A 25,667-nucleotide genomic window follows, 5' to 3' on the forward strand; every position below is an offset into this window, starting at 1 on the left:
AGAAAATTAACCCTTTTTATTGATGCATTGCAATTGTTCTACATTTTTACCATATTATGTAGAAAATACTTAAAATACAAGCTACTTTGTAAAACCAAAGACAAACATTGAATCCAAAGATAAACTATGTTTTCACAATGGACCCTTCTCCCATATAGTTAGTATTAAATTTTTAAATATCTATTTCTTTTGTTAAAATGATTTTTACATACCCCCTAAGTACATCAGCAATACAAACATAGATCAGTAATTGTCAGAAACTACCTGTATCTAGCGGCTTGTAAAAAGGAAGAGCACAACCATAAAAGAAAGTTAATTTTTACACAGTAACTAGCATATCAAATACATTTAATAAAGTAGGAATTCCATTGCAATATCAAGGATTCAAGCAGAAATACTAACATTACATATAATGTACTGCTACATGTAGTGAGATAGATATAGTTCAAGCTGAATCTGAAATCACACATTATATAAAGTTTAGCAACAAACAACCATGTGGACATGCGGCACCATTCAGAAGTTTAAATAAAATTAATAAAAAGAAAGCAGGGCTGTGCCAATCCTGTCATTTAGAAGCAATTTAGTTTCATGTACTAAAAGAAATTGCTGAGTCAGAGGTAAATTACTGCATCCCATCAATTAGGTGCTAAGCAGGAAAGCCTCAGGAGTTGCCTCTGCAGGGGCTATCACAGCTGCAAATACAGGTCAGGTAAGAGAAAACTGATTGAACAGCTCAAGAATCACACAGACAAACCTAGCTGGGACCACGGCTATCAAATATTCCAAAGGTGAATCCCAAACTAGCTGCAAAGAAAATTAAAGGATGCCAATTCCTAACCAGATAGCAGATTTCTCTCCAAAAATGTGTAGCAGGCTCTGACAAGGAGGAGAGTCGATTCTTGAACCCAATTTGAGGCTGGATATGCAAGGGAAGAAGGGATGTATCTCCTTAGAGCAGAACACAATACACCTAAATTGGGCATCATCTACTGGGGCCAGACTGGGAGGCCCTGGCCCTGCTGGGGTGGGGTTGGCTGCGAATCACGCAGGAATTTTTGGGGTACTGTTTGACAGCTTGTTCCAAATAGAGCACATTTGATTTTACCTCCATCATTTCCATCTCATCCTCCCTGTTCCAACATTTCTGGGAACTCGGGCAGTGGAGCACATGACACCGTGCTTTGATTGGGATTAATTGTGTTACAAGGTCTCTAAATGGCCATTTCAAGCTGCGGGGTTTTTTTCTTTTAGGAGAAAGTGGGCAAGTTCTCAAAATTATTAGCAGATTTTGCTAGAAGTCTTTTTTTTTTCTCTTTTTTTTTTTTTTTTTTTCCTGTTAGTGAAGTGTTTTCCATGAAGTCCTATTTGTGAAACAGGGAGTTGGAGCTCGGTTTGCCTTTTGGTGGAAAGGCACAACTCTGTACCCAAGAGGTATCTCAAGGCAAGTACTGAACACAAGCAATGTCAAAAAAAGCAAGAAAGTGCCTACAGCAACAAACAGCATCGTTTGCAGCAACGATGTGGCACAGCAAGGTTGGATTTCCGCACGCTCGCGGAAGTGCTCCGACTACAAACACACTGAACATCAACGTGGGCTAATGCTACCGTCCAGTTCCACGGCCCTCCATCCCTCCCTAGTCCTCAGGCCAGTCCAGGCTTCCTTCCAGCAGGAACGTGGGCTTGCAGAAATGGTCTGAGCATCTCTGGCCACAGCCGGGTCAGGACCGGCCTCCTTCCCACCGGGACGGGACATAAACTGGGGTTCAAGGTTACCAAACCTTTTATTGCTGCAGTAACACGACCGCTCGAACCAGTTTATATCATCCTTTTGGACAAGATACTTCACGTGTTAGATGAGAAATAATTCCTAGTACAAGGGACCCAAGAAAACAAAGCGTAGTCCAAAACCTGCACTGATTATCCAAACGTGAGTGTTTCCTCTGAACACTAACTAGGGCTACAGCTGACAGACCTTCCCAACAACTCCACGTTAGCAGTAGCATTATAAAACTTTTTAATGGTATTATGTGCTTTACAGCAGGCTCTCTTTGGTATAAATATTCTATCAACCAAGCTAGCAATATTTTACACGACAACGTCTGCTATTCCTGTGGGGGAAGGTAACGCTACACTAAACCTAATGAAAGTGATTGCACGTATTTAATCACTTCTGCAATATTAGACTAAACATTCCAATGCATTCCCAGCACTACCTTATTCGAAATGCACTGACAGACACTAACAGTACATGTGCCATTTCAAGGGAGAGCTTCAAGGGGACATCGCTTCACTGGGAACAAGAACGGAGCTGGGATGAGAGCGGTGACAGGGAGAGGGCTCTGCACCATCCTGCTGCTCTGGCTGGGGAAAGCTGGGTGGGTGAATTGCTTCAATTCGACGGGGGCTTGCTGGTCCCTCGTAAGGCAAGCTCACTGTAAACTCTAGTCACACTACATCATCATTTAAGGCACTACAATAAGGGGACACACCAAACAACTCTTCATCACACATACCTGTGCAAAACAAATCCAAGGTATCCTTTCCTCTCGTGAAGCTCTACTCCTCTCTCAGTGCTACAGTGATGAGCTCTAACCATTGCATTATATCACATACATTCCGACATGAATCAATTCATTTTGGTTTAAATACAAAGGATACAACACTTCCATCCCCAGGAACGTTTAAGAATTAGACAAACACTAAGTACAGAGTTCAAGTATAATCACTACACATTTTGATTACAAAGACAGAACATTTGGGGTTAGCAGGAAGTTTTGCTCGTTATATTTTTCTAATCAATATGTACATATTTAATTTTCTGTAAAATATTAAAACACCACCAATACAAAACTTCTAAAATAGTTTTAAATTCAGTAATAAACTTTAAAATCTGGATTTTTTTTTCCTTTTTTCTTTTTCTTTCTCTTTTTTTGTCTCGTTTTTTCTTTTTTTTTTTTCCTCTTTTTTTTTGTTGCAATTCCTACATGCACGTACTGTTTACAAGTCTTATTAAGAGCGCTTTAGAGTAGCTGCTGACATATCCAGGAGGATACGCTCACAGGAGTATAAAAAGCTGTACACATCAATACAGTGATGTTTCATTGTATTTCAAATTCATCTCCCTCCTAAATGAATCACGTGAGGCAAAAACATGACGAAAAACAGAACAAAGCAAAGCCCTGTGCTTCTGCGAAGGAATCCAGCTCCATTATAGGGCCAGCATCTAATAAGCTGCAGAAACCAAATTTTAGAGCAATGCTGCATTATTCACTCTCAACTGGAGACAACAACAACAACACCCTGACAGATCTGCTGAGCTCTGTCACACCGTGAGATCCTGAATACAGTTTGAACCACTTTAGAAGAATTCTGCAACGAACACAACAGAAGTTCAGCTGGGTTATGGAGAATTTTCTAGAAAGCAAAGCAAACTCCAGGGTTTGCAGGACTCCTGAATGTATCGTGTTGCTGGCATAAGGCAGTTGCCTCTACCAGTCCTTAAACCAAGCAGAGGAGTAAACAAAACACCTTTGACAGAAAAATACATGGAGATGTAATGGCTTTTGCAGAACCAGCAATTCGTTAAAGACAAAGTGAATTAGAGAGCAGATGTTAAAATAGTACATCTGATTTTAAAACTGCCCCAGCAACGTAATGAGATAAACATGCACTACATTTTTAGTGGCAACGTGGATTTGTGCAAGCTGCTAAAACAGAATCTGCAGATCTTTTCTTTTGAGATTCACAAGTTAAAAAAGACATCAGGATCTGTCTCTGAGACACTGATTTGACACCCCTTTTGATTAGCACAACAGAACAATTTTAAATAAACGTGACCATGAATTCTTTAAAAGCATCTATAAAAAGTAAGTAAAATTTAAAAAAACTTAATTAGTGACCCTCGTACTGGTAACAAAGCATGCTGCTCAATTAGCGACTGAACTCACCGGAGACATTTGGGAACGACACACAACCAGATCAGGGAGAAACACAAACCAGGCAGTCATTCCCAGGCAAAGGTTCACCCGAGATCCTCCTCCAGCCTCTCAGGCCCGTCGCAGGACAGCGCTTCACCGGCAGCTACAAGTAGGAGTACTGGTTGATCTTGGTGGGGCTCAGCGGGTATCCAGTGTAAATAGCAGATCCTCTGGAAGCACCAATATAGGACTGGGGAGCGAACTGGTGTTGGTACTGGGCCGGGGGGACGTTGGCAGATGTCAGCAGGCTGGGCCCCACGCTGACAGGGACCTGGTGCACCAGGGTGCTGGGGTGGGCGGCGTAGGTGGCGTGGCGCGACGAGCCCTGAGGGGAGAAGAGGTGGGCGATGGACGTGGTGGAGCCCAGCGTGGCCGCGGTGCTGGGGGCGTAAGTGTACATGTGGGGCTGGCTGGGCAGGTGGGCACTGGCCGTGGCCGCTGCCAGGTGGGGATGCACCGGGCTGCTGTGCTGGAACGTGTAGGGAGCCTGAGAAATCGTCGATGTGAGGGGAGCCACGTAAGCTTGCTGCCGGCGTGGGACAGCGTTGCCGCTTCTCTCCTGGGAGGCCAGCACGGTGGTTTGCTGGTTCTGCAAGGGGAGGGAGTCAATGGGGTTAGTGGCTGCGCTCAGGTGAGCTGATGGACACCTCATTCCCCCCCGGACACACCTGCAGATCGTGACATCCTCCTGCAGACCTGAGAAGGTGACTGCACTTCCACAGGGACAAAGGTGACCCTGTTCCTCTGTGATGGGGCCAAACTGCCACTCGGGGGTACCAGAGCTGGACAAGTGCAGGCAGGTCCCAGATCTGACCCAGCCCCAGAACCCCTCACACATCTGCTCCTCTGCACGTGGGGAGGGTTGGCAGCAGGGCTGCTCCATTTTAGCACCACAAAACCTGCCTGGTGCCCATGCCAGAAGTGAACTGCAGGGCTGACAACACTCCCTGTCTCCTCTGAGAGGCTGCTGCAGTGTGACCCAGAGACCAAAAGTCCTGACACAAAATGAAGCTAAACCATTCTTTGAATTGAAACATTCAAAGGCGTCAGATGCCAACTGTTAGTTTGAGAGAGAAAGTCCACACTAAATCTACTGGTTGGAACTCTGTGAGGTCTAGAGAAAGGTAAAGAACTCAAGAATTTCCTCACACTGTGCTTTCAAAGTTAAAATAATCCAACAGCTGGATCTTGGTGTCACCCTCCTGAGTGGCAAGAAGGACCTGCTGTAAGTCAGGTGTGACAAGGAGCACTAAGAGAGACCATGGACACAACCACACTTCCTTCTCCTGCCCTCTGGTACAGGAACAAATCCTCTGCCTTTGTGAAACCTCCCTGTACTCCTCACAGAGTCAGAAGGATTCTGTCCTACCCTGCACCACCCCAGGACGGAATCAGCTCCAAAAAATTAGCGCTTGCAGCTACCGATCCTCTTGTGCAAGGCAGCCTTTCTCCCCGGCTCACAGGTTTCTAAAGCATCCTGCAGCACCCCTGAGGCCAGCAGAGGCAGGCAGGCTCACCTGGCTGAGGTTGAGGGGCTGCACGCCGTTGGTGACCACGCGGTGGGAGCGGTACCCCGTGGGTGTGATGCAGCATCCCGACGACTGCCCGCTCACTGAGGCCACTGGCTTGGTCTTACTGGTGCTGCTCAGGATGCCTGGAAGATGTCACAAGCTTAGTCCACTCCTCCCCTTCCCCTGCTGGTGGTAACCAGCTCTGGGCACCGAACTGACTGTTTCTGTCACAGAGACTTTTAATTATGATTTCCAATGTGGCTAAGAAACCATCAGGAATGTTTACAGATCTTCCTAAACGCAGCCAAATGTAGATGAAAGGTAAATCTATCAATGATTATGAAAAAGCAGACCTAGGCTTTCAGAACAGCAGCTGTGAAAACTAAGCTGAGAAAGACCCATTGTGGAAAGTCCAAAACCGTGAGGATGAACGTGTCAGAGGGACAGGAGAGCAGCAGGGCCCTGGCAGAGCACACTGAGATACCCACCTGAAGCCTGGGTGGCTACAACGCAGTCATTGAGCTGCATTTTCAGGGGTGGGACGATGATGGTGCGGGAGCTGGAGCTGTCAGCAGCAGCTCTGCTGGGCAGCTCCAGGGCCCCCCCAGTGCTCCTGAGCGAGGACAGCGGGTCTGGGGCATAGGGGCTGCTCAGGGACGAGTCGGAGTCAGGGGAGTCGTTAACAGTGACGTAGCTGATGACGTTGGATCTCTGCTTCATACCCAAACTGCAGGGCAAATTAAAAACAAAAAAATGCAAATGGGAAATATTCTAGCTTCGCCCACCAGATTAAAGATCTCCCTCTGGGATCTCACACCCTCCCTCCTTGTCAGATAAAACTCGGACTAGCTACAGGCACAACAACACAGAGATGTGATGGGGAATGTTCTGTCTTATGCAGCTCTTCTGAGCCTGCCCAGAGCTCACACATGGTGTTCCCCACTCTCCCTGATATGTGAGCTGAGCCCAGCACAGGCTAAACCAACATCCCACCTGGCAGGTTTGTATTTGCTGTCCTCCTCCTCGTCAGTGTCGCTGCGGATGGTGATGACGCTGACAGGGGGGCTCGGAGTGTCAGGGATCACGATGGGCTGGTGCTGCTCCTGCACGGGGACCAGCACGTTGGACGAGGAGGAGGAGGAGCGCAGGGGGCTGCTCCCAATCAGAGAGTACACTTGGGTGGGCACAGGCTCCAGAGATGAGCTGGGCCTGCAGGGAAAGCACAGCAGGATTCAGCTCCAGGTCAGCGGCTCAGACAAACACAAGCACAAACACACACACATGAGCAGAACCTCAGTGCAGACACTCAAACAGCAAAGTGCCACAGACACAGCCAAGGGCACTCAGGGATGCTCTGAATGGGACTGATCCACCTGAACACTGCCACAAACTGCCACCCCCTGTCCAACAACTCTGTCACTTGTACTGCGATGGCACCAAAACCCCTCTGACCAGGAGAGTAAAGCACTTGGTCAACCATGCCTTGCACTCACTGAAATTAGTATCATTTAAATCACTGATTTAAAGCACGAAGGCTTTTTCTAAGACATCTTTAAATGCAATTGTAGCACAATAAAGTTACACCCTCAATGCCTCTGTGTGCAGATGTGTTTTTCACACCACAAAGGCAACCACAAACAAACCTGTGGCTTTTCTAGGACTGGGAAAGGAAGCAATGGAATCCTTACTTGGCTGTGCTCGGTGCTGGCTGCTTGTTCTTCTTTGCTGGCACGTTGCTGCTCTGCTGCTGCCTCACAACATGAGCAACCCCAACATTGAGAGGCTGTGCTGTGGCCAATGTCACGTGGTTGGTCAGCAGAGATGGCTGTTGCATGAGAGTGCTGTACTGATTTCCATGGGAATGTGCATTCCTGGAGCAGAGGGAAAAAACAAGAGACCCAAATCCCATGACTACACCGCAGGAAGCACGAGCTGCAGCGAGGGGCAGGGACACATTGTGGGCACTGTGATGGATGCATTCCCACTTGGCAGGGAGCTGGAGCCCCTGCAATCCCTACCTCCAGTCAGCCAACTGCTGGCTGCTGCCGATGGTCTCTGGGATCACGGCTGCTGGCTGGACAGAGTTGTGCAAAGCAACCCCTGGGAGCTGCTGCCAGGTGGAAGGGAGCAGGATCTGCTGGGTTCCCCCCGGCCAGGCCTGCTGCAAAACAACAAACACAGACACGAGGCTCACTAGGCTTCAGCTCCTGCAGGGGCAGGCAGAGATTTGTCCAAGCAATAAATGCACTGGGGTGGGTTGTTAGCTTGCAGAGATACAAGGCTCATCCTTGCACGTTTTCCCAAGAACAAGGAAAGCAGAGGAATGAGATGAACATTTTGTTCCTCTCTTTTATCACTGCTGTCACCTGGAGAAAGCAGTGTTTATATCCTGCTGCACATGCAGCCAGGTATTGCACTGCCAGGTGCAGCAGCACTGCTCAGGACCGGTTTTGAATGTAAACTTGCATCACTGTTCTGCTGAGAAGTCCCAAAATATTAAAGCAATTTGGTCCTTTCTGCTTTTCTGGGCTCACATTGAGAGAGCTGAGATGGTGTCATTACTGTGGAAATTCACCCACCTCAACTGAAGCATTTAAGAAAAGCCACACTGAGAGTTAATTTAGTTACCTGAAGGCAGGTTCAATTCATTAATATTATCAATGTTCCTGTCCAAATAAAATTGACAGCGCAATATTCCCATGATTTTGATAATATATGGCATTCTCTCCGGCAGCTTAAACTGCAAAACCTGCTGTTTTAAATTCAATATCCCTGCAAGTAACAGATCCACTTAGTACAAACACCAGTTCCGAACAAGAAGCCTTCAAAGCAGAGAGCTGCTAAAACCTCTGCCAACATAAGCGGAATAATAACAGTAACATTGAAAAAAAATCAAAAATAAAAAGAGAAATATGTTAAAAGTCACACCATGCGTCTTTCCAAAAGCCAACACCTGCACAAGACAAAGCAGAGAGTTTAATACAGCAAGATATAAATTCCCAATGAGAGGCAGAAATCGGGCCTTCCAAGCGACGAACTGTTTTGACAGAGGAAGGACAAAAATATGCAAAGCTTAGCAAATGGCTAATGCAAACTCAGGGGAAGCAGCAAGGGAGAAGTGTTGGAAGCACTAAAGGTGAGCAAATTCACGCCAAAGGCTCCCAGAATCCAAACAGAACTAGTCAAGTCCTCCAGAGAAACTCAGAATGCAGGCTTGGAGTCTGGAGACAGCCGGCTCTGATCTCCACTGCTGCACAGGGGAGCTGAACCTCAAGTCCACTGCACGCACACAGCAGAGCAGAATTTGCCTGTTGAATCAAAGCCCAATTACACTTTGGAGAACATTGCTAAGAACTCACTCGTGTCCCAAGCTCTGCTACAGTCACCCCTTGCTGTTTTCAGAGCCCAGACTGCAGCCTTTCAGCAATCAAAGTTCAGCAGGAGGAAAGAAGCAGCACCCCTGGGTGTGTTTAGCTCAAAGCCGTGACCAGGAGAACCCCACTCTCCTGCCTTCCCATGCCCAGAAGCAGGGAGCAGCTCACTTGGTTCACAAGAACTCAAATGAGCAGGTTTAAATTTCAGGACAGGTATGACTTGAGCAAATTCCACTTCAGCAGAGGCCTCCCTCTCGGAAGAAAATGACATTCAAACTACCACTTTAAAGCCACAAGAAACAACATGGTTCACACAATGGAATGTGCTTTGAAGGACATGTGAGGATACCAGCACTTCAGTGCACTGCAATGTTTTCATAAGCTTCACTGATCTGATTCTGGAGTTTTACAATGACTTCTTTGTGCCACTTGCAAAGTTGTTCTGATGCAGGTGCCAGAATACAGAAGAGGACAATTTTGCAAACATATACTTCTTAAAGGTGCGTTCATTCCCTTCCCCAATCCTTTCTTTTAAATTGTTCCAAATGACCTAAAAGCTAGCTATTGCCATTTTGGATACTAGAGCTCACCTTTAATTTCAACCAAGAAATACATTATCAGCTGAAAGTATCTGTGAGGAACAGAATCTTTATCTGGATGAAGCAAGCTACGTGCGACTGGCTATAAATAACAAAAGGCCAGAAAATTATTGTCAATGTTCAACAGAGGTTAAGAGAAATCAACTGCTAGAGCAATACATTAAAGGATTTGCTGTCATTAGGGATTTTAGCCTGAGCTTAATGATCTGAAACATTTCTCCATACGAAGCAGCTTTACACGTGTTGCAAACAAAATATGGAGCTAACTTGCCAAGTAGGTCAAATTCTGGCCATCCAGGTACCTGTAGCAGAGTCAAGCTAAAGACTGATTCCTTTGTATTCCACAATCAAAAGGCAAAGATAGGAGAGTAAGCGAAGAACAAGGACGATTACAACTCTTCTAGGGTCTAGTTTAGAAGAGCTTTCAATACTAGGCTAGCAAAGGTAATAGTCAATGGATCTGGATTCTTTACAGAGCCACACTAAACGTCAGAGTCAGACAGTGCTTCAGCAATGTTGGGGAGGAAAACAACAAGACATTAAGATGTAGCAAGAACACAGCCACAAGATGGCACATGCTTCCATGCCCTCTGCAAGTCTAAGTTAAAACAAAAACTCAGTTAGTGAACACAATCAAGGGAGGCAATTACCAGTACTGCAGCCGTCTGTTCGACCAGCGCCGGCCGGCCGGCTGCGCAGTTCAGGGTAAAGGGCACCGCATACTGCGGCGTGATGGTGGCTACTTGAGGATGAAGAGTTGCTACCATTAGTGGTGTACAGCTTCCCTGAAATGTAGATCAGGCAGTGAGTGAAACACACGAGCTGAGGCAGGTAAGAGCAGGTCGGTGCGGTGGGCGGCAGGGCCGGGCGAGGGGCACCGCGCCGGCGCTCTGCCAGAGGGAGGGAGGGGACACACCGGCACCGACACCCAGACCCTGCAGCTCCTCCACAGGCACCTGCACGGCCCTGAGGAGAGCACCAGGAACTGGCAATCTCCAGTCCAGTGACACGGTTCGAAAGTCGAAACAAGCTGGGGGGAAATTTGGGGACGGGAGCTCTCCGATGACACAGACCAAAAGTCAAAATGAGCTGGGGAAAAATCTGGGGATGGGATCTCTCTCTGATGACACAGTTCAAAAGTCAAAGTGAGTTCAGCTACTGGCACTTGACGGGGTGCCAGAGGGCAAGTGACAGCCACGCTGCACTAGCCATGGCGCAGAGTGCACCCCTGCACTTGCTGTCACACCTTCAAATCCACACACGGAACTCTTGAGAAAAGGGAAACTATGGGATTTCATGGAAGGCACAGCAGGTCTCTGGTGTCATGAAAGAGCCAAGTTATCTGCGATGAAACCACCCAGACATGTAATAGTCCATCAAATGTCTAACCGAAATTAGATTCTCGGTGTACAATTTGCACTCTTGGATTCAGGTGGGCCTTCAAGTGGATTCTGCTTTTTGGATACTGTGACCTGTATCTTTAATGCTAAAGAAACCAGCAATCACAGCATGCCACCTAAATATTTGGACCGAACAAACTAAAAATTACCCCTCTACAAGGTCAGTAAGTGCAATATACTGCCTGAAGAGTAAAACTAACAGAGTATGTGTTAATGCCAGCAGAAACTAAAACTATGCAAATAAATAAAAATGCACTTAATTATAAAGGCAACTACAAATTTTCAGTGAATAAAACTCGTGAATCACCAAGCATTTATTGCATATTACAGGATTACTTTTCGGAAATTAAAATGGTTTTAATTTATGACACATTACTAATATTTAAAATAGCATTTTTAGAATGATTTGTGAATTTTGGTATTGCATGTTGCTTAAATTGCAAACTGCAGAAACAGATGTCATTGCTACACATTCATTCGCACTAAGAACGTAACTAACTGAGAAGGATTCAGAAATAATTTTGTTGATTTAAAGACAAAATTTTAGCATGAGTAATCTGCGTTGTCACCTCTGTTTACTGGGATCTCACTTCTCACAGCAATGATTTCTCCTGCCACGTTTTTAAAGTGTAGGCAAAAATGACCAGCACTGCCTGTAAGGCAGTGTCCATGCCTGAAAAATACAGTCTGTTTTTAGCAGCTGAAAACCACAGATTTATTCCCATTATTAAATCAAACTCCTAAAACCAGGGAGGCACATGACATAAAATAGCTCAGACTTTAAATATTTCAGAAAAAACGTAACACAACAAGAAAATATTGCCTTGGAAGTGACCTGCATTTAACCTTTCAGTGTCCTGAGAACCCCCTGCACTCAGGCAGGTTCTCCTAGATGCTGGAATTGCAGTTGAGCCTACGAGGGGCTTGGGGTGGTTTTTTTACCTGTGTGAGAACTCCAGACTGGATCTGCAGTGGCTGTGCTGCAGGTGCTTGTGGCACAATTGGGACAGCATTTTCCATCCTGACTGGGAACCCAGAGTGCTTTGTAGTTGCCTGAAGTCCAGCTGTGGAGGACAAGACACACATCACTAAGCTGCTTTATTATTCTTTCATTTGTTTCCAAAAATCAAATCCCTACTAGGTTAGGGCAGAGGATAGGGTCGGATTAAGAGATAGAAAAGCGTTTAAAAGATCCCAGTAAAACAGCAGCTGAAGTATGAACACATAATTCTGCATCCTGGATCCTGCAGGGCCATGATGGACAGCCAGCCTGGCTCTGTGCAATCCAGTTTACAGTAACACAGACACCTAACTCCCAGCTGCTTGAGACAAGTTTGAAGTTCAAGCCTTACACCATCAGCTCCCATATCACAAATAATCCTCCAGACTAAAACAATGCAGGTATCAGCACACAGCTACAGAAGCCTGAGGATGAACAGAGGCAGGAGCAGAGCTGCTCACTGACCCACAGCCTGTGACAATGCGCTGGTAGCAAAAACCTGCATCAGGGTTGTGAACTGAGGCTCAAGCACCAGATATTTGCTCTTGAGATAACAAACACAGCAAGACACACCGATTTTCAGGCAGGTCTGGCTCCTCTGCTCCCTGCTTTCTGTGGAATGCTGCTGTGTTCAGTTTGGGGGGAAAAACTGGTTGAGCAACCAGCTGGAGCCTGCAACCCAGGCAGGCAAGATCCTGTCACCTGTTCCAGCAGGGCCTGGAAGGGAATCAAGCTGCCTGCACACGTCTGACCTGGTTCTGCACTTCCATCTGATGCAAGAGCCCCGTGTGACACCCACAGAGAGCTCTGCTCAAGTCAGGGTTTTCTCAGTTTAGTGCAAATCACAACTTCTGCATCCTTAACTGACTGAAACCACAGCATCACACCACGGGTTCTCGGCTTACTTTGAAAAGCAGGGGGACAAACAATGAAGGTTTGCTGGAAGGGGTCTGTCTGTGTGCAGATCTGGGTGGTTCCAGGCTGCAGGGAAACGCTCTGCTGAGCCACTCCTGCCACTGGGGCTGCAGAGGATGGGTACAAGGCAGACTGGTAGTTGAGCAGGGAGACGTCCGAGTTGGCCAGGGAAAGAGTAGCAGCAGCAGTGGAATTGGAAGCCAACACACTGGCCTAGAAAAAGAAATTAAAACAACAACAAAAAAAATCACTTATCTCTTGTAATCTTATCTCTCTTTGCTGTAAAACAAACAAGAGGAACCATCAGTATTAAACTAGGAGGAAAGCACCTGGAAAATGCTTGAGGTAAAAGGCTTAAGACAAAACAGAACGAGAAACATGAACTGCACCCAATTTACGTATGTTGCTGAACTGACAAATTTTCAATTCAAGAAGTGAAGAGGCTCCTTGGCCTGAGTTTTTGAAAATTAGACTTTGAGACAGGACTGTGAATTTTGGCAAGTAGTTTAAATTGGCAAGTAGTTTAAATTTTGGCCTGAAGGCACCAAATCAGCCTACTCCATGTCTTTAATTAGGATAAAATGGGTGAACGATGCCATACCTGGTTGTGTACTGTGTTGAGCTGGTTGTTAAAGCTCATTGTCAGGTTTGTGCTTGTGTTAGGAGCAACGTGAGTGGTGAAAGGGCTCTTGATCTGATTCACTGTATCATACATGTTCACTCTTCTCTTGCAGATCTCCATGTTCTGAAAGCAAGATTTCACACTGGAACAGAACGACAGAAGGAAAACATCAGATTTGTGAAAGCAGGACACAGATGTGAGAGATTCCCAATTCTATGCACGTGCTCTAGGTTTAGGTTCTTTTAAACCAACAAAGAATGTCCTAAAACATGAAAAGGAAGCTTATGAACATTCCATTCCTTACACATGCCATTGCTATTTTCAGATCAGGCAGGAACTGCAGAAAACAGCACTGACAGAAAGCTGGGAAGTGTTGCCCTGTGATCCCAGCAAACCCTGAACCAAAACCACCCACCCAAGGGAGCTTACTGGTTACTGTGGGGGAAGTCCAGCAGATGTGCCATTGTAACAAACGAATGGTTCAAAGTCTTCAGTGGAGTAATTCTCTTATCTGCATCAATTGTCAACATTTTCTTCAACAAATCAATGTATTCCCTTCGGTCAGCCTTCTCTGCCAACATGTCGGTCCCTTCTAAGTCTGTAGACATATTCACCTGGGAAATCAAACAGGAGCAGCTCACACAAGCATCAAATTAATTGCTGCCTAGCAGTTCAATGGCTTCACATCACACAGAAATATTTATTAAGCACTTCTGTCTCCTAGCCAGACTGATTTCAGGTATCACAGTGCTAACACACTGCTTTTTCCTTGCTCATTCAAGGAGAGAAAGTCAAACTTGCACGTGGAATTCTCTTCCCAACAGGGAGCTGGGTCTATTCAAACCAGGTCTCATTCTCCACTCACTGGCAAAATGCTCCCATGTTTTGGGGGAATCTATAAGGGGCTGGCAAGCCAGAATGGTTCCACATTCCAGATTCCAGATGTAACCTAATGGTAACATTATGGTAATCTGATTATAGCTACAAAAGCAATCGAAAATTGATATTTAAGATTTAAGCCCTCAGGACATTAAAACCACTCAGATATTCCTTAATTTTACCTCTAAAGAGAGAATGAAAGTAAGAATGATCTGTAGTTCTTGTCACTATTTCCAAAGGCTAATAAGAGGTTTAATCCTACAAAAGCATTTGAAGGGGCTCAGCTCTCCTTCTGCTCTACTGTACTGGGAACAGGCTGGGCACACTCCTGTCTAACACTCTGAGGTATGAGAAAACACAAAACATTTCAAACAGGTTCATAATTAACGTTTTGACTGTTTTTAATTCACTGATTTCCAATGCAAATTGGCACCATGGTAAACCTCCATCAGTGCTCTGAACTGCCAATAGAAAAGGACTGGTTGCTCCAAGCACAGGAGCCTCATTTTTAGAGATTCCCCCCCAAAAATTAAAGTTGCTAAATTAAATGTGAAAAATGAATGAGGTATCTGTGTCCCAAGATCCCCACACACCTGCGCCATATCATCCAAACAGTTGAATATATATTTCCGAGCTTCTTTTGATTTTATTCCCGTTTCCAACTCATGCTCTTCTGGGGTCTATAAAAGAAAACAATCGTGTAAACTGAGATATTGCATATTGATAAGGAAAAAGCTGCAAGAAATCGTGGAGGCAGATGATCATTTGCTGCTTTCAGACACACCACCAGGTCAAACCCAAAGAGCCCTGGGATCCCATTCCCTCAGCTGCGAAGATTCATTGCAAAGCTGAATTAACAACAGGATGAGTTCATTTCAAGGCTTCCTTGGGTAGTGCATTAGCCAAAAGAACTGAAGGTTTCTGATTTAGGAAGAGGAGAGGCTATAAATATTTTAAATCCCTCTTCTACAAAGAAGAAAGGCAAAATTCCCTTCTTTTTGCTGCTCAGCTTTACAGGCAAATCAGGCCTAAATCCCATTCTTTCCTGTCCTCTGCCAACCCATAACCTGTTAAACGAACAAACCCATCACAAAATACTCCCTATTTTACTGGTTGGATTGTCAGGAGATGACAACAAGATGACACACTTCCCAGGGAGTGAGCAGCCCATAATAAGCACCCATTATCTTGATGATGGAACACCCACTCCTTGCTGGTGCTACCATGCACTGCTGCTTTTGTCAGAGCTGCACCAGGAGCTCTGCACAGCTCCTGCAGTCACAGACCCCAAATCAGCCAACCCTCACTCACAAAGTTTTCACAGCACAAAACTGGCTGGGGATTTCTATCAAGTCCTCAATGAACGAAAGAGAATTGGGGATGGAAGTGACAGACAAACCTTGAGCCTCCACAGTGGGTATCCCAAATTTGGGTCTCTGTTAAAAAACCTGCTTGTTTTCGTTCCTGCACTGAGAAGATACTCCGCTGGAAGGCCTTGAGTTTGTGAAATATAACGGATCTAGGAAAGAAAATGACAAGAGTGAGGACTCCCACCATAAAGAATTTACAGCTAATGGGGTCATTAACAGCCAAGTTTGTTCCCAGCTGATAGGAAATTACCTGTAAAGAAAGACTGCCCAGATATGCAAAAATGTAAAATTAACGGGACCATCTCAAGTATGTATAAAGCCACTTCTGGTATCACACAAAAATTTTAGGTTTGAAATGCATCTTTCTTATTTTATGGAAATATTCTTTGCTAATGTATATGTAAGCAGACTGTAGGCTTTTAAGACGTTAAACAGTGTAAGAAATACATATTTTGAGGGAAAAATACTGCAGAATTTATCACGTATGTATAAATAATTAAAGGCATAATTATCCAAGTAACATTGCTGCGCCTGCCTACACAATACACCAGCCACACAATTTCAGAATAATGTCATGGCAAAGCTCTCACTGACCAAGAAACCAAGGACAAACATCCTCAAACACATTTAACAGACTTATTTTTACATGTTAAAAAAAATGGCTCAGAATTTTGGAAGATGCACCTGAATCCCTGTGATGGTACTGGTAATACACTGGTAAAGAGATAACCAATAAAGAGGTGTGCTCAAAATGAAAGAAAGTAACAGATTTATCAAAAACTCAACAGTGTTAAGGTTGATCAAACCATCAATTACAGATCCTTATCACTTCTGATCTGCCAAACTCCTGCTATGCCATTGTGCCAAAACAGGGCACTGTCACACCTTGTGATCACATCAATTTATGAGCTCACTTTTCAATTAAGCCAAGGTGGATCCAAGTGTCTGCACGTGAATATTTCTTGTAACCACACAACAGTTCAGGTAGCATTTCTATTTTTACAGGACATAACTTTTGGCTTAACAGCCAAAGGGGGTTTAAAAAAATAGCTGTAAATCCCAGCCCAGCCCATGAACTCATTCCTGGAGAGGTCCTCTCACAAGTTCCACCTCAGCTTTCACTTGCTGCTGCAGAATCTCAGAAAACACGAAAGCCAAGTCATCCCCAGTCTTCAAGGGAAATTCAGACATTAAAATGAACCCCGTGAAGTCACACCTCACGCTGCCTCACAGAGGGCTGCAAAATCCTGTCATTAAGCAATGGAAAAAGCAGCTCCTCCCCAGCCACCTACACGAGCAGATAAGGTTCTCAGAATGACACAAAACTCAGTGCACAAGGAAACCACCAGGCCCTACCTCAGCTACTTTAACTCACTCTTCTCATTAAGGTACCCCCCTGTTTCCTTTGGAAATTTACAGTGCTGGGAAGATACATGACAAGCAAGTTTTCAAACTTAGTAAGTTTTCATGTGTTTTATCACATAAGGAAAACCATACCAAGCGCTGTAACAAGATCCCACCACAAAAACCCCAGTGGAAATGCTATTCTGAAAAAAAACCCCCTCTCATAGACTTTTTGTCCTTTTATAGGCACTGACTGGGCCAGGTAATAATGCCAAGTATCCACAGAAAGGATTAATTAGTTCAAGATGCCTCTCAGAGTCTTGCCCTTGGATTCCAAAGACACACTTTGCATAAAAACTGAGGGTTGCTGTAGGTATTAACAGGGCAGGAATGATAGGCTTGCTCTGTCCCCACATGGAAAAACTGCCCTCATGGTGAAATTACAGAGAGTGTTTCACAGCAGGAAACACACACACCTCGTGTCTGCTTTGACAGGAAGGTGTTTCAACAGCTTTTGGGTTTGGAAACCAGGGGTTAACTGCAAATTGGCCCCTTGTTTTGGACAGGATACACTCAGCTCAAGTGAAAACACACAGAACTCTGTGCCCAGAGACAATGGGAATATCACAGTGAAAATGAGCTCAGGCAGCAGCAATGTGCACTGATGGAAGCTGATGCAGGACACAGGGGGGCTCAGGAGGGTTTGAGCACAGAAAACCCTGGTTTCACGTGAGGATCCCGCAGCCCCACGTGCTCTCACCTGGTCGTACTCAGATGCTCCTGGATACAGAGGCCAGCCCAGAAACAGCTCAGCTATGACACAGCCCAGTGACCACATGTCAATGGCTTCACAGAACGGCAAACCCAGGATGATCTCAGGAGCTCTGGTAAGGGAAAAGGGAAAGAAAAGGCCAAAGTCAAATCTTTTACTCTGAAAGATGCATTTTTTTCCCCTGTAAACCGCTCTGGGTAAAGCCCCTCCACACACAAGTAAATCCGTGTGAATATAAATTATTCATTTTAAAGGAGCAGTTGTTTCCTTGAGTGGTCTAATGGATCCCAACCTTTTTATCACTTAGGTGGATTCTTTTATTGCCAGTGTCCCCCAGCTCCTAGGAGGCCTTTATATCACAGTTGCATAAAGTTACTTCTTGAGCAATCGGTTTAATGACACTTTGACAGCGTGTGAGGTGTCCCTGAGACAGCACACAGCATCACAGAATTATGGAGACACCTTCAAGACCATCTAGTTCAGCCTATCCCAACAGAATTGGGAAGAAAAGCTCTGGCAAGCAGAGACTTTTCTAGAAAGTCTTGAGACCCCAGGTGAGGAGCTGCAGGAGGCTTGCCTGCTTCATGTGGGAAAGAAGAGCACCTGCAGAGCCAGGAGAAGGAGCTCCTCAGAGAGCTGCTGGGTTTCTATCAGCAGGTTTTCATGCAGGGTTTGCACAGAGAGTTTCGAGTCTAAAATGGACGCAGAGAGCCCAGCTGGAGGTTGTGTTTCAGGTTTCTGTGCACTCAACCACACCTAATGCAAAATGTACCTGTCTGGCCCAGCCTTTACAGGGAGCTGATAAAAAAAACTTCACACTCCAAGCAGGGTTTGCTTCTCTAACAGGTTGGAATTCAGGGAGATTTCTGTCTGGAGCTGACTCATAGCACAGAAGGATGTTTTAGTACAGCTCTTCACCTACACAGAGTTCTGAAACAAACTCAGGCTGTTCCGGCAGGAGAAGTTCTGGTCCTACATTTGCATAGAGCACAGAACCCCAGGTGCTGCAAACCCCACGTGAGCTGCTGTGGGAATTTACTCTGGAAAGTACAGGAAATACGAAAGTCTTGACCTTCATCATGCATAACTAACACGAGGGCAAAGGAAGACAGAAAAGCCCTAAACTCCAGGCTATCCATTTCCTGGTCATGCCCCAGGGCTTGTGTGGCATTTCTGGTGTTACACTACAGATACTTCAGGTGTTAAAAAAGGCTCTGAAAACAGCTCTGATCCCTCTACACCATTCTAAAAACCAGGGCTTGCATAATGTACAGGTGTCAGTACATTTGACACTCACCCTCCTTGGCTGCTCAACCTCCCAACTGTTTGTCCATAGCAAGAAGTGACTCCCCAATTAATCACCCTTTGTGCTGTGGAGACACAGAGACACCTTTTGTTTTAGGTGTCCACACAGGTGTCTCCAAAACAAAGGCACTCAGCCCAGCTGCTCAGGCACAGGGCACCTGAGAAAGCACAAGATCTGAAAAGGCCAGGCTGGACTGAGCTTGGAGTAACCTGGGACAGTGGAAGGTGTCTCTGCCCCTGGCAGGGGTGGGATGAGAGGAGCTTTAAGCTCCCTTCCAACCCAAACAAGTCTGGGAGTCTATAAAATAAAGATAAATAGCTGAACTAGCTGCCTGTTGCAGTGAGCAACAGTGAGAATAAATAAATTGATTCTTTATTATCCAGATTTTAATATGGCTGAGCCCCCAAAACCAGAGCCATGATACACCTCCAGTAATCAGAAAAATAGACTGCTCAAGCTGAGATATAATGACACTTTCTACTCAACACTGATCTGTTTCTACCTTCTTGTTTGGCTGCTCCTGGCAGCTGTTGACTTTGGAAAGGTTTCTCACATGTGAAAATACAAAATGATTATGCAAATATGAGCAGTAGCTGATATTTGAATGCTGACAATCCTGCTAACATTTATATTTTAAGGGAATATGCTAGAATGGATACAACTTTCTACAGGAGAAGAGGTGCAAACCAGAGGAATCTCTTTCTTCACAAGCAGAAAAAATACAATTCCTGCATTTACACAGGAATGTAAAATTCCCTTTCCATTACTTCATGAGGCATCATCAGCAAACTGTAGTGCCCCTCTTGATTATCCTGAAGAAGGAATTTCCAGTTCAGAAAGGACGCAGACCTGTGATATAAGGAATGCTGCATTTGGACTGGCAAACAAACTAAAATATAGATGGCTTGTGGAATATGCAGAGCATGCTAATCCCTCTCTAGTGTGTTAAAAAAACCCCACCAATTCCAATGGAAATAGAGATTTGTGGCAGTTTGTTGGTCTTTAACTCCAGGACAGAATAGACTCACGTATTCCTAAATCTCAATACCATGATGATAGCAAGAAGAAATCTTGTATTTTATTCCCTGCAACAAAATAAATGAACTTCTCATGAGCCATCTGATTTCATTCTGATTGCAGGACAGGGCTGGGAAATCAGAATTTCTCTCATCCTCTTTTACACCACTGCCATTAGCAGGCTGACAAGATGTGAGCTGAACCAGGACAGCAGGCAGAGGTCACTTCCATAGCTGCTCTGCCAGAGATTAAAGTGATTTTACCATCTTAAGCTCTTTGAAATAAAATCAACAACACTCTTTGCACAGATGCTTGCCAAGCACTGCCTCCCAAAGCTGACAAACACACTCAGGCACTCTCAGAAGAGAAACAACTCACAGCAGCCCCAGAAAACGGCAAGCCTCCCTCCCAGCATTTCCAAACAGCCCATGTTTACACCTGTGCTTTGGGACAGTGGAACACAGCCTGTGCAAGGGCAGCAATGCAGGGAGCCAGCACAGAGCTGGATTAGCAGAGTTAGACTTGGCAGCAGGCGCTGCTGCTCCCCAGGCCAGCACGGCTGGGACAGAAGTAGGTCATGGAGCCCAAAGCAGAGGTGAGAAATGGATACTCCTGCACTCTGCAGCTCTCCCAATGATCAGGGCCACCACCTTCTCGTGGCCCAAAACGTCCAGTCCTGCAGCCTGTGCTCCACACTGGCCCACAGGCAGCACCAGGAGGCAGGGAGCTGAGCAGAACTGCCAGGATGGCTGCACTCATATAAAACACAGGACATGAGCAAACCCCACTCTGCACAGCAGGGAGATCAGTATTCCAGGGATTTTTTAATTCCTGCACACTGTTTCCTTCCATTGTTCATCATCCCCAAGAACAAAAGCAACCCCATCTGAGGATGGTACTCCCGTTTTCAGATGAGGAATTACTGCAAAAATACCATAAAACTGCCACAAGAAATCTTCACTGCAGGGAGCTGATCTACTCCTACCCCACGATGGGCTTCAGAGCCAAAGAATTCTGCATGGGCACTCTTAGCCACTCTTTAAAGAGTGAGCAGTAGAACTGCCCCTCCTGAGGGGGGTCAGGCAGCAGAGGCAGCAGCAGTATTTGGAAAAGGGATCCTGCCTCAGCCCTGCCAGGCCTGTCCTGACAAACCCAGCGGGACATCCCGAAAGGACAACGCTGCTGGAGCTGCACGTGGAGCAAGGTGTCACTGCCAGCAGGAGAGCCAGACCCCGAGCCAGCTGGGCTGTTGGACAGCATGATCTCCAGCAGCACAGACAGCAATTAATAAAACAAGATTTTTTTTCCTCAAGGGTACATAAATCAGAAAATCCATCTCACAGCACTCGAGTGTGGCTGGTTTAGAGGTCTCCAAGCTGAGGTTACCTAAGTGTCAGTAACAGGGATTGAAAGCTAAAAAGTGAGCACAGAGAAGTTTAATTTTAATGGTTGATAGAGAACCATATGAAGAATTGGTCTACACTCATTAAACACAGCATTGAAAAAAAACTCCAACTTGGAACTCATCTGAGCACTAATTTATTGTGAACATGGGTAGAGCAATCCAGTTCTCCCACAACGAGCTGGCTTCTGCGCCATCTCTGTAAATTCCTAGATTATGGATTTTAGTAATCATCACCATTAGACTAATTACACATCACTAAATACTAGATTTCCACATCACAGCATACTTCACTCCAGCCAAGCAGACAGCCCAACGCCACCTAATCCCAGGCTATCTGCCCTTCTGGCAGCCAGTCACCCCAGGGAGCTGGAAGGGGCTGGCAGTCCAGTGCCCCACACACAGATGGAGCAGGAATTTCTGTCCCTGCAGCCCCTGGAAGATTCTTATCACCCCTCACTGCTTTTCCTCAGCTAAATCTGTTTTCTGAGATACCAGAAACTGGAGAGCACCATGGGCCTCTCCAAACTGCTTTGCTGACATGTGTGGCAAGTCAGATAGAGCAGGTTCTTGACCAGTGGTCATCTCTTTCCATGCAATAACAACAGAACTGATGATGTATTTTAGAGGGTGAGCATTTTTACAGAGCCACGGGGCACAGGGGTCAACTGCACTACAAAAAACAATACCAGTCAATAGTTTAGAATTGGAAAGATTGGTGCCAACAAGCTGAGCAAAGATCATGAGCAATGGATTAAGAAAAGTCTGTTATCACATGAAAGGAATGTCATGGAAAGCTGGTACTGGGTGTTAGAGTTAAAAAGAAAAACAACACAAAAACAAAGGGAGCAAGCACACAGGGAGCGTGAGGGATGAACAGAGCAAATCTACAATAAGCCAGGCTTTAAAACTGAAGTGAGCAGCCAGGGAAGACATCAAACAGGGCAGAGACACAGGGCGGGGTGGAGTGTCTCAGTCCTGTCTGGTCCCAGCTGGAAGGACTAGATACTAGCTCTGACTTTTGCGTCAAGTGAGCTCACATTCCACCCAAAGCAACCCTGACAACACAGCACAGACTCTTCACGGCCCTTTGAAGCCAGAAGTTCTTTCTGCATCCATTTATTGAAGTCTGCAGCTACTTAAATTCAAATACACACTTTAAAAGAGCCAAGCTGGAGGAATAACTGAAAGAAACAGCACAGCTTGCTTATTTAAGCACAGCCTCTGAGTTTTAACGTTTTCTGCCCATAATTTATTTTTAATTCTTGGGCAGGAGTAGGGTAGAAGACATCTCTACATATTGCTAAGGGAAGCAGAGGTCCTTCTCATCACTGCTCCAAGGGAGCTGCAGGTCTCATGAAAGCATGACTTAGCCAGGGTTGACACAGGAAGTCATGTGCTCATAAAGGGGGTTCAGACAAAGATGAAGAATCAGAAGAAATAAAAGCAAACAGAGATTGACATCCCTTTGACTTCTCTCCCTTCTAAACGTCCAAGGTTAACAGACTAGTTTCAGATCATGGCAGACAACCCCAAATGCATTACTTAACACTCCTACACTGCTTCTCCAGTTTGCCACTTCATACAGTGTCACAAGCCAGTGGACAAGGTAAAATTAACTTAGTGCACCCATCTGGGTGGGAAAAGGAAGGTGCTGGGCTGCAGATTAGGCCACCCTTGCAAGGCAGACATTCTATTTATTTACATCCAGCTTTCAGAAGAAATCTCCAGGAAACATGCAGAGCTGATGGTTTCCTGCTGCCTCCCAGCTGGGGTTAGACAGGAGAGCTCAGTGTCTGTAGATGAAACCCCCAGCTCCTCAGCCTGACCAGGTTCAGTGAGCAGTGCTTACCTGTAATACCGTGACTGCAGGTACGTGGAGCACACGGCCTTGGACACGTGGCTGGCTGACCCAAAGTCTATCACCTTCACTCTGTAGGGCTGGCGTGCAGGGTCCACCAGCATGATGTTCTCTGGCTTCAAATCTGCGTGGATCAGACCCAAGCTCTTCAGCTTCATCAAGGCAGTAGCCACCTGCTGCAGGATGGGCCGGATGTATTTCAGGGGCAACGGACTGAACTTGTTTTGCTTTAAGAAATCATATAAGTTCTGTTCCAGCATCTCAAAGACAAGGCATGTATGATTCTTGTGTTGAAAGCACTCGTAGGAGCGGACGAAGTTGTACTCGTCAGCATTCTCACTGCTCAGGCGAGACAGGATGCTCACCTCGATCTGGCCCTGCCTGGCGTAGGAAGGGTGGTTCTTCAGGATTTTGATGGCTACGATCTCCTTCGTGCTACGTTTCCAACATTTCGCCACCTGCCCGAACGTCCCTCGTCCCAGGAATTCCAAGACCTCATAGCTGTTGGTCATAGAGCACAGGATCTCATGCTGGACCAGCTGATAATCGCCCTCCCCACTGGAGCTGCTGCTTTTCGTGGTGACCGTGGTGGTCGTGGCCGCAGCACCCACCGCAGGTCTGTTTTGCAGCATGAGAGGTGGATGTTCCTCAATGATCTGCACACTACCGTTGCTGTCAACCTCTTCACTTTTCCTTTTTAATCCACATTTTTGGTATGGTTCCAGCAAAGAAACGTTGCTCCTGTGGGTGAGGGTCTGGCTGCTCTGGAAGGACGCTGTGGCGCTGCTGCCGGTGCTGTCGGCCGCGGTGACCACGATGTGCTCGACGGAGGGAGCGGGGAGAAGGAGGTTCTGGTCGTAGGCAGGGATGCTGAAATTGGCTACCTGATGAGAGGAGCTGGCTTGCCCTTGAGCTGCTGGGAGGTTTTTGCTGTGGGTATAATACTTGTCACTACTGCTCTGTCCTGAAACATCCCAGACAGACGGCTCCACTTTCAGTTTCTTGGCACTGCAGAAGGCACTCGAGGATACTGACGGAGGGGAGAACACCTGCAGCTGTGAGGCCATACCTGGAAAGGGAGAGGAAAACTCATTAGGGGCAGCAGGTTGTGATGGACAAGATCCTGTATCTGCACAAAACCCAGAATGATAAGTGTTTTTCTGAGCACCGTGTGGTGCCCACCACTGAGGAAGGGAACCTCAGTAACTGCTGCTCCTAAGGGCATCACCGAGCGAGGCCGTGCAGTGGGATTATTGCATGTGAGAAGCACAAGGCTCTTTATCCAGCTCTCTAAGGGCTAAAGGAGTCCCAGGACACGGCAGGAATCAGAGTCAGTTAGGTTGGAAAGGACCTCTGAGATCATCGAGTCCAACCCTGTGACCAAACACCACGCTTCACCCAGACCAGGGCACTCAGTGCCACGTCCAGTTGCTCAAACACTTACAGGGACGGTGACTCCACCACCTCCCTGGGCAGCCCGTTCCAATGTCTAACCAGTGAAGAAATCCCTCCTATTGTCCAACCTAAACCTCCCCTGGCGCAGCTAAACACTCCGCGCTCTTGTGCTGCCGTTCGTTACCCGGGAGAGGAGCCCGACCCCCACCTGGCTACACCCTCCTTTCAGGGAGTTGCGGAGAGTGATAAGGTCACTCCCGAGCCGCCTTGTCTCCAGGCAAAAAAAAAAAAAAAAAACAACAACAACCCAGTACTGAAGAAAACAATACTGAAGATCGGGGGAGCAAGTGGGAAGACCCCGCTAAAATTACGATCCCGTCCCCGGGCCTGTTTCCTAGGCACTGTAAAAACAGAGCCGGTGGGAAACCTAACCCCGGCAGGCCCAACCTCGCCCCCCGGGGCAGAGCCCGCCGCGCGGCCCGGAACGCCGGCAGCGGAGCCGGCCGGGAGCGGAGCCCGCCGGGCCGGCCCGTTACCGGGGCTCGGGCCCGTCCCCGCCGCCGCCCCGGGCCCTCCCCGGCCCGGCGCAGCCCCAGCGCGGGGGAAGGGGCGGGCCCGGGCCTGCCCGCCCCGCCGGGCCCCGCCGCCCGCACTCACCGCCGGTGGGGGGTTCTCAGCCGCGGGCCGGACCTGCCTGGGGGACACGCGGGGGTGCGGAGCCCCGCAGCGGGCTCATCATAGCCCCGCCACGGCCGCCGGCCCGGCCCGCTCGGCCCGCGCTCGCCGGGGGGAGCCCCCAGGCCGCTCCGCCGCCGCCGCCAGGCTCCGCCGCGCCCTCACGGCCCGGCCGGGCTCCCCCCGCCCCGTCCCGCCGCCGCCCCGGGCCCGAGCGCCCCCGGCCCCGCCGCGCTCCCGCCGCC

General features: G+C 46.9%; 1 protein-coding gene across 3 annotated transcripts; it reads right to left on the minus strand.

Annotated features, from left to right (window-relative positions):
- Positions 1 to 25,524, minus strand: HIPK1 (homeodomain interacting protein kinase 1). Of its 3 annotated transcripts, none has more exons than XM_040085383.2 (16): positions 25,405 to 25,524; positions 23,344 to 24,421; positions 17,755 to 17,878; positions 15,680 to 15,799; positions 14,874 to 14,960; positions 13,831 to 14,015; positions 13,381 to 13,543; positions 12,770 to 12,992; positions 11,807 to 11,928; positions 10,115 to 10,249; positions 7,510 to 7,649; positions 7,180 to 7,362; positions 6,485 to 6,700; positions 5,980 to 6,218; positions 5,498 to 5,634; positions 1 to 4,569 (listed from the first exon to the last, which is right to left on the minus strand). In XM_040085383.2, the coding sequence occupies exons 2-16, from the start codon at positions 24,417 to 24,419 to the stop codon at positions 4,084 to 4,086; spliced, it is 3,636 nt and encodes a 1,211-aa protein (XP_039941317.1). In that variant the 5' UTR covers positions 24,420 to 24,421; positions 25,405 to 25,524; the 3' UTR covers positions 1 to 4,083. The 3 variants fall into 3 exon arrangements, with proteins under 3 accessions (XP_039941317.1, XP_039941316.1, XP_039941318.1); XM_040085382.2 differs by having other exon boundaries at positions 7,510 to 7,652; XM_040085384.2 differs by lacking the exon at positions 10,115 to 10,249 and having other exon boundaries at positions 7,510 to 7,652.
- Between the last annotated feature and the right edge of the window lie 143 nt (positions 25,525 to 25,667).

Source organism: Hirundo rustica, chromosome 24 (assembly GCF_015227805.2).
Source record: "Hirundo rustica isolate bHirRus1 chromosome 24, bHirRus1.pri.v3, whole genome shotgun sequence".
NCBI lineage: Eukaryota > Metazoa > Chordata > Aves > Passeriformes > Hirundinidae > Hirundo > Hirundo rustica.

Excerpts from the sequence above, each read along its gene's own strand:
- HIPK1 (XM_040085382.2), bottom strand. The coding sequence starts at position 24,419 with ATGGCCTCACAGCTGCAGGTGTTCTCCCCTCCGTCAGTATCCTCGAGT. Across the intron at positions 14,961-15,679 it reads ACCCACTGTGGAGGCTCAAG|ACCCCAGAAGAGCATGAGTT; the intron begins GTTTGTCTGTCA and ends TTTCTTTTATAG. Across the intron at positions 14,016-14,873 it reads GTTTGGATGATATGGCGCAG|GTGAATATGTCTACAGACTT; the intron begins GTGTGTGGGGAT and ends TTGATTTCCCAG.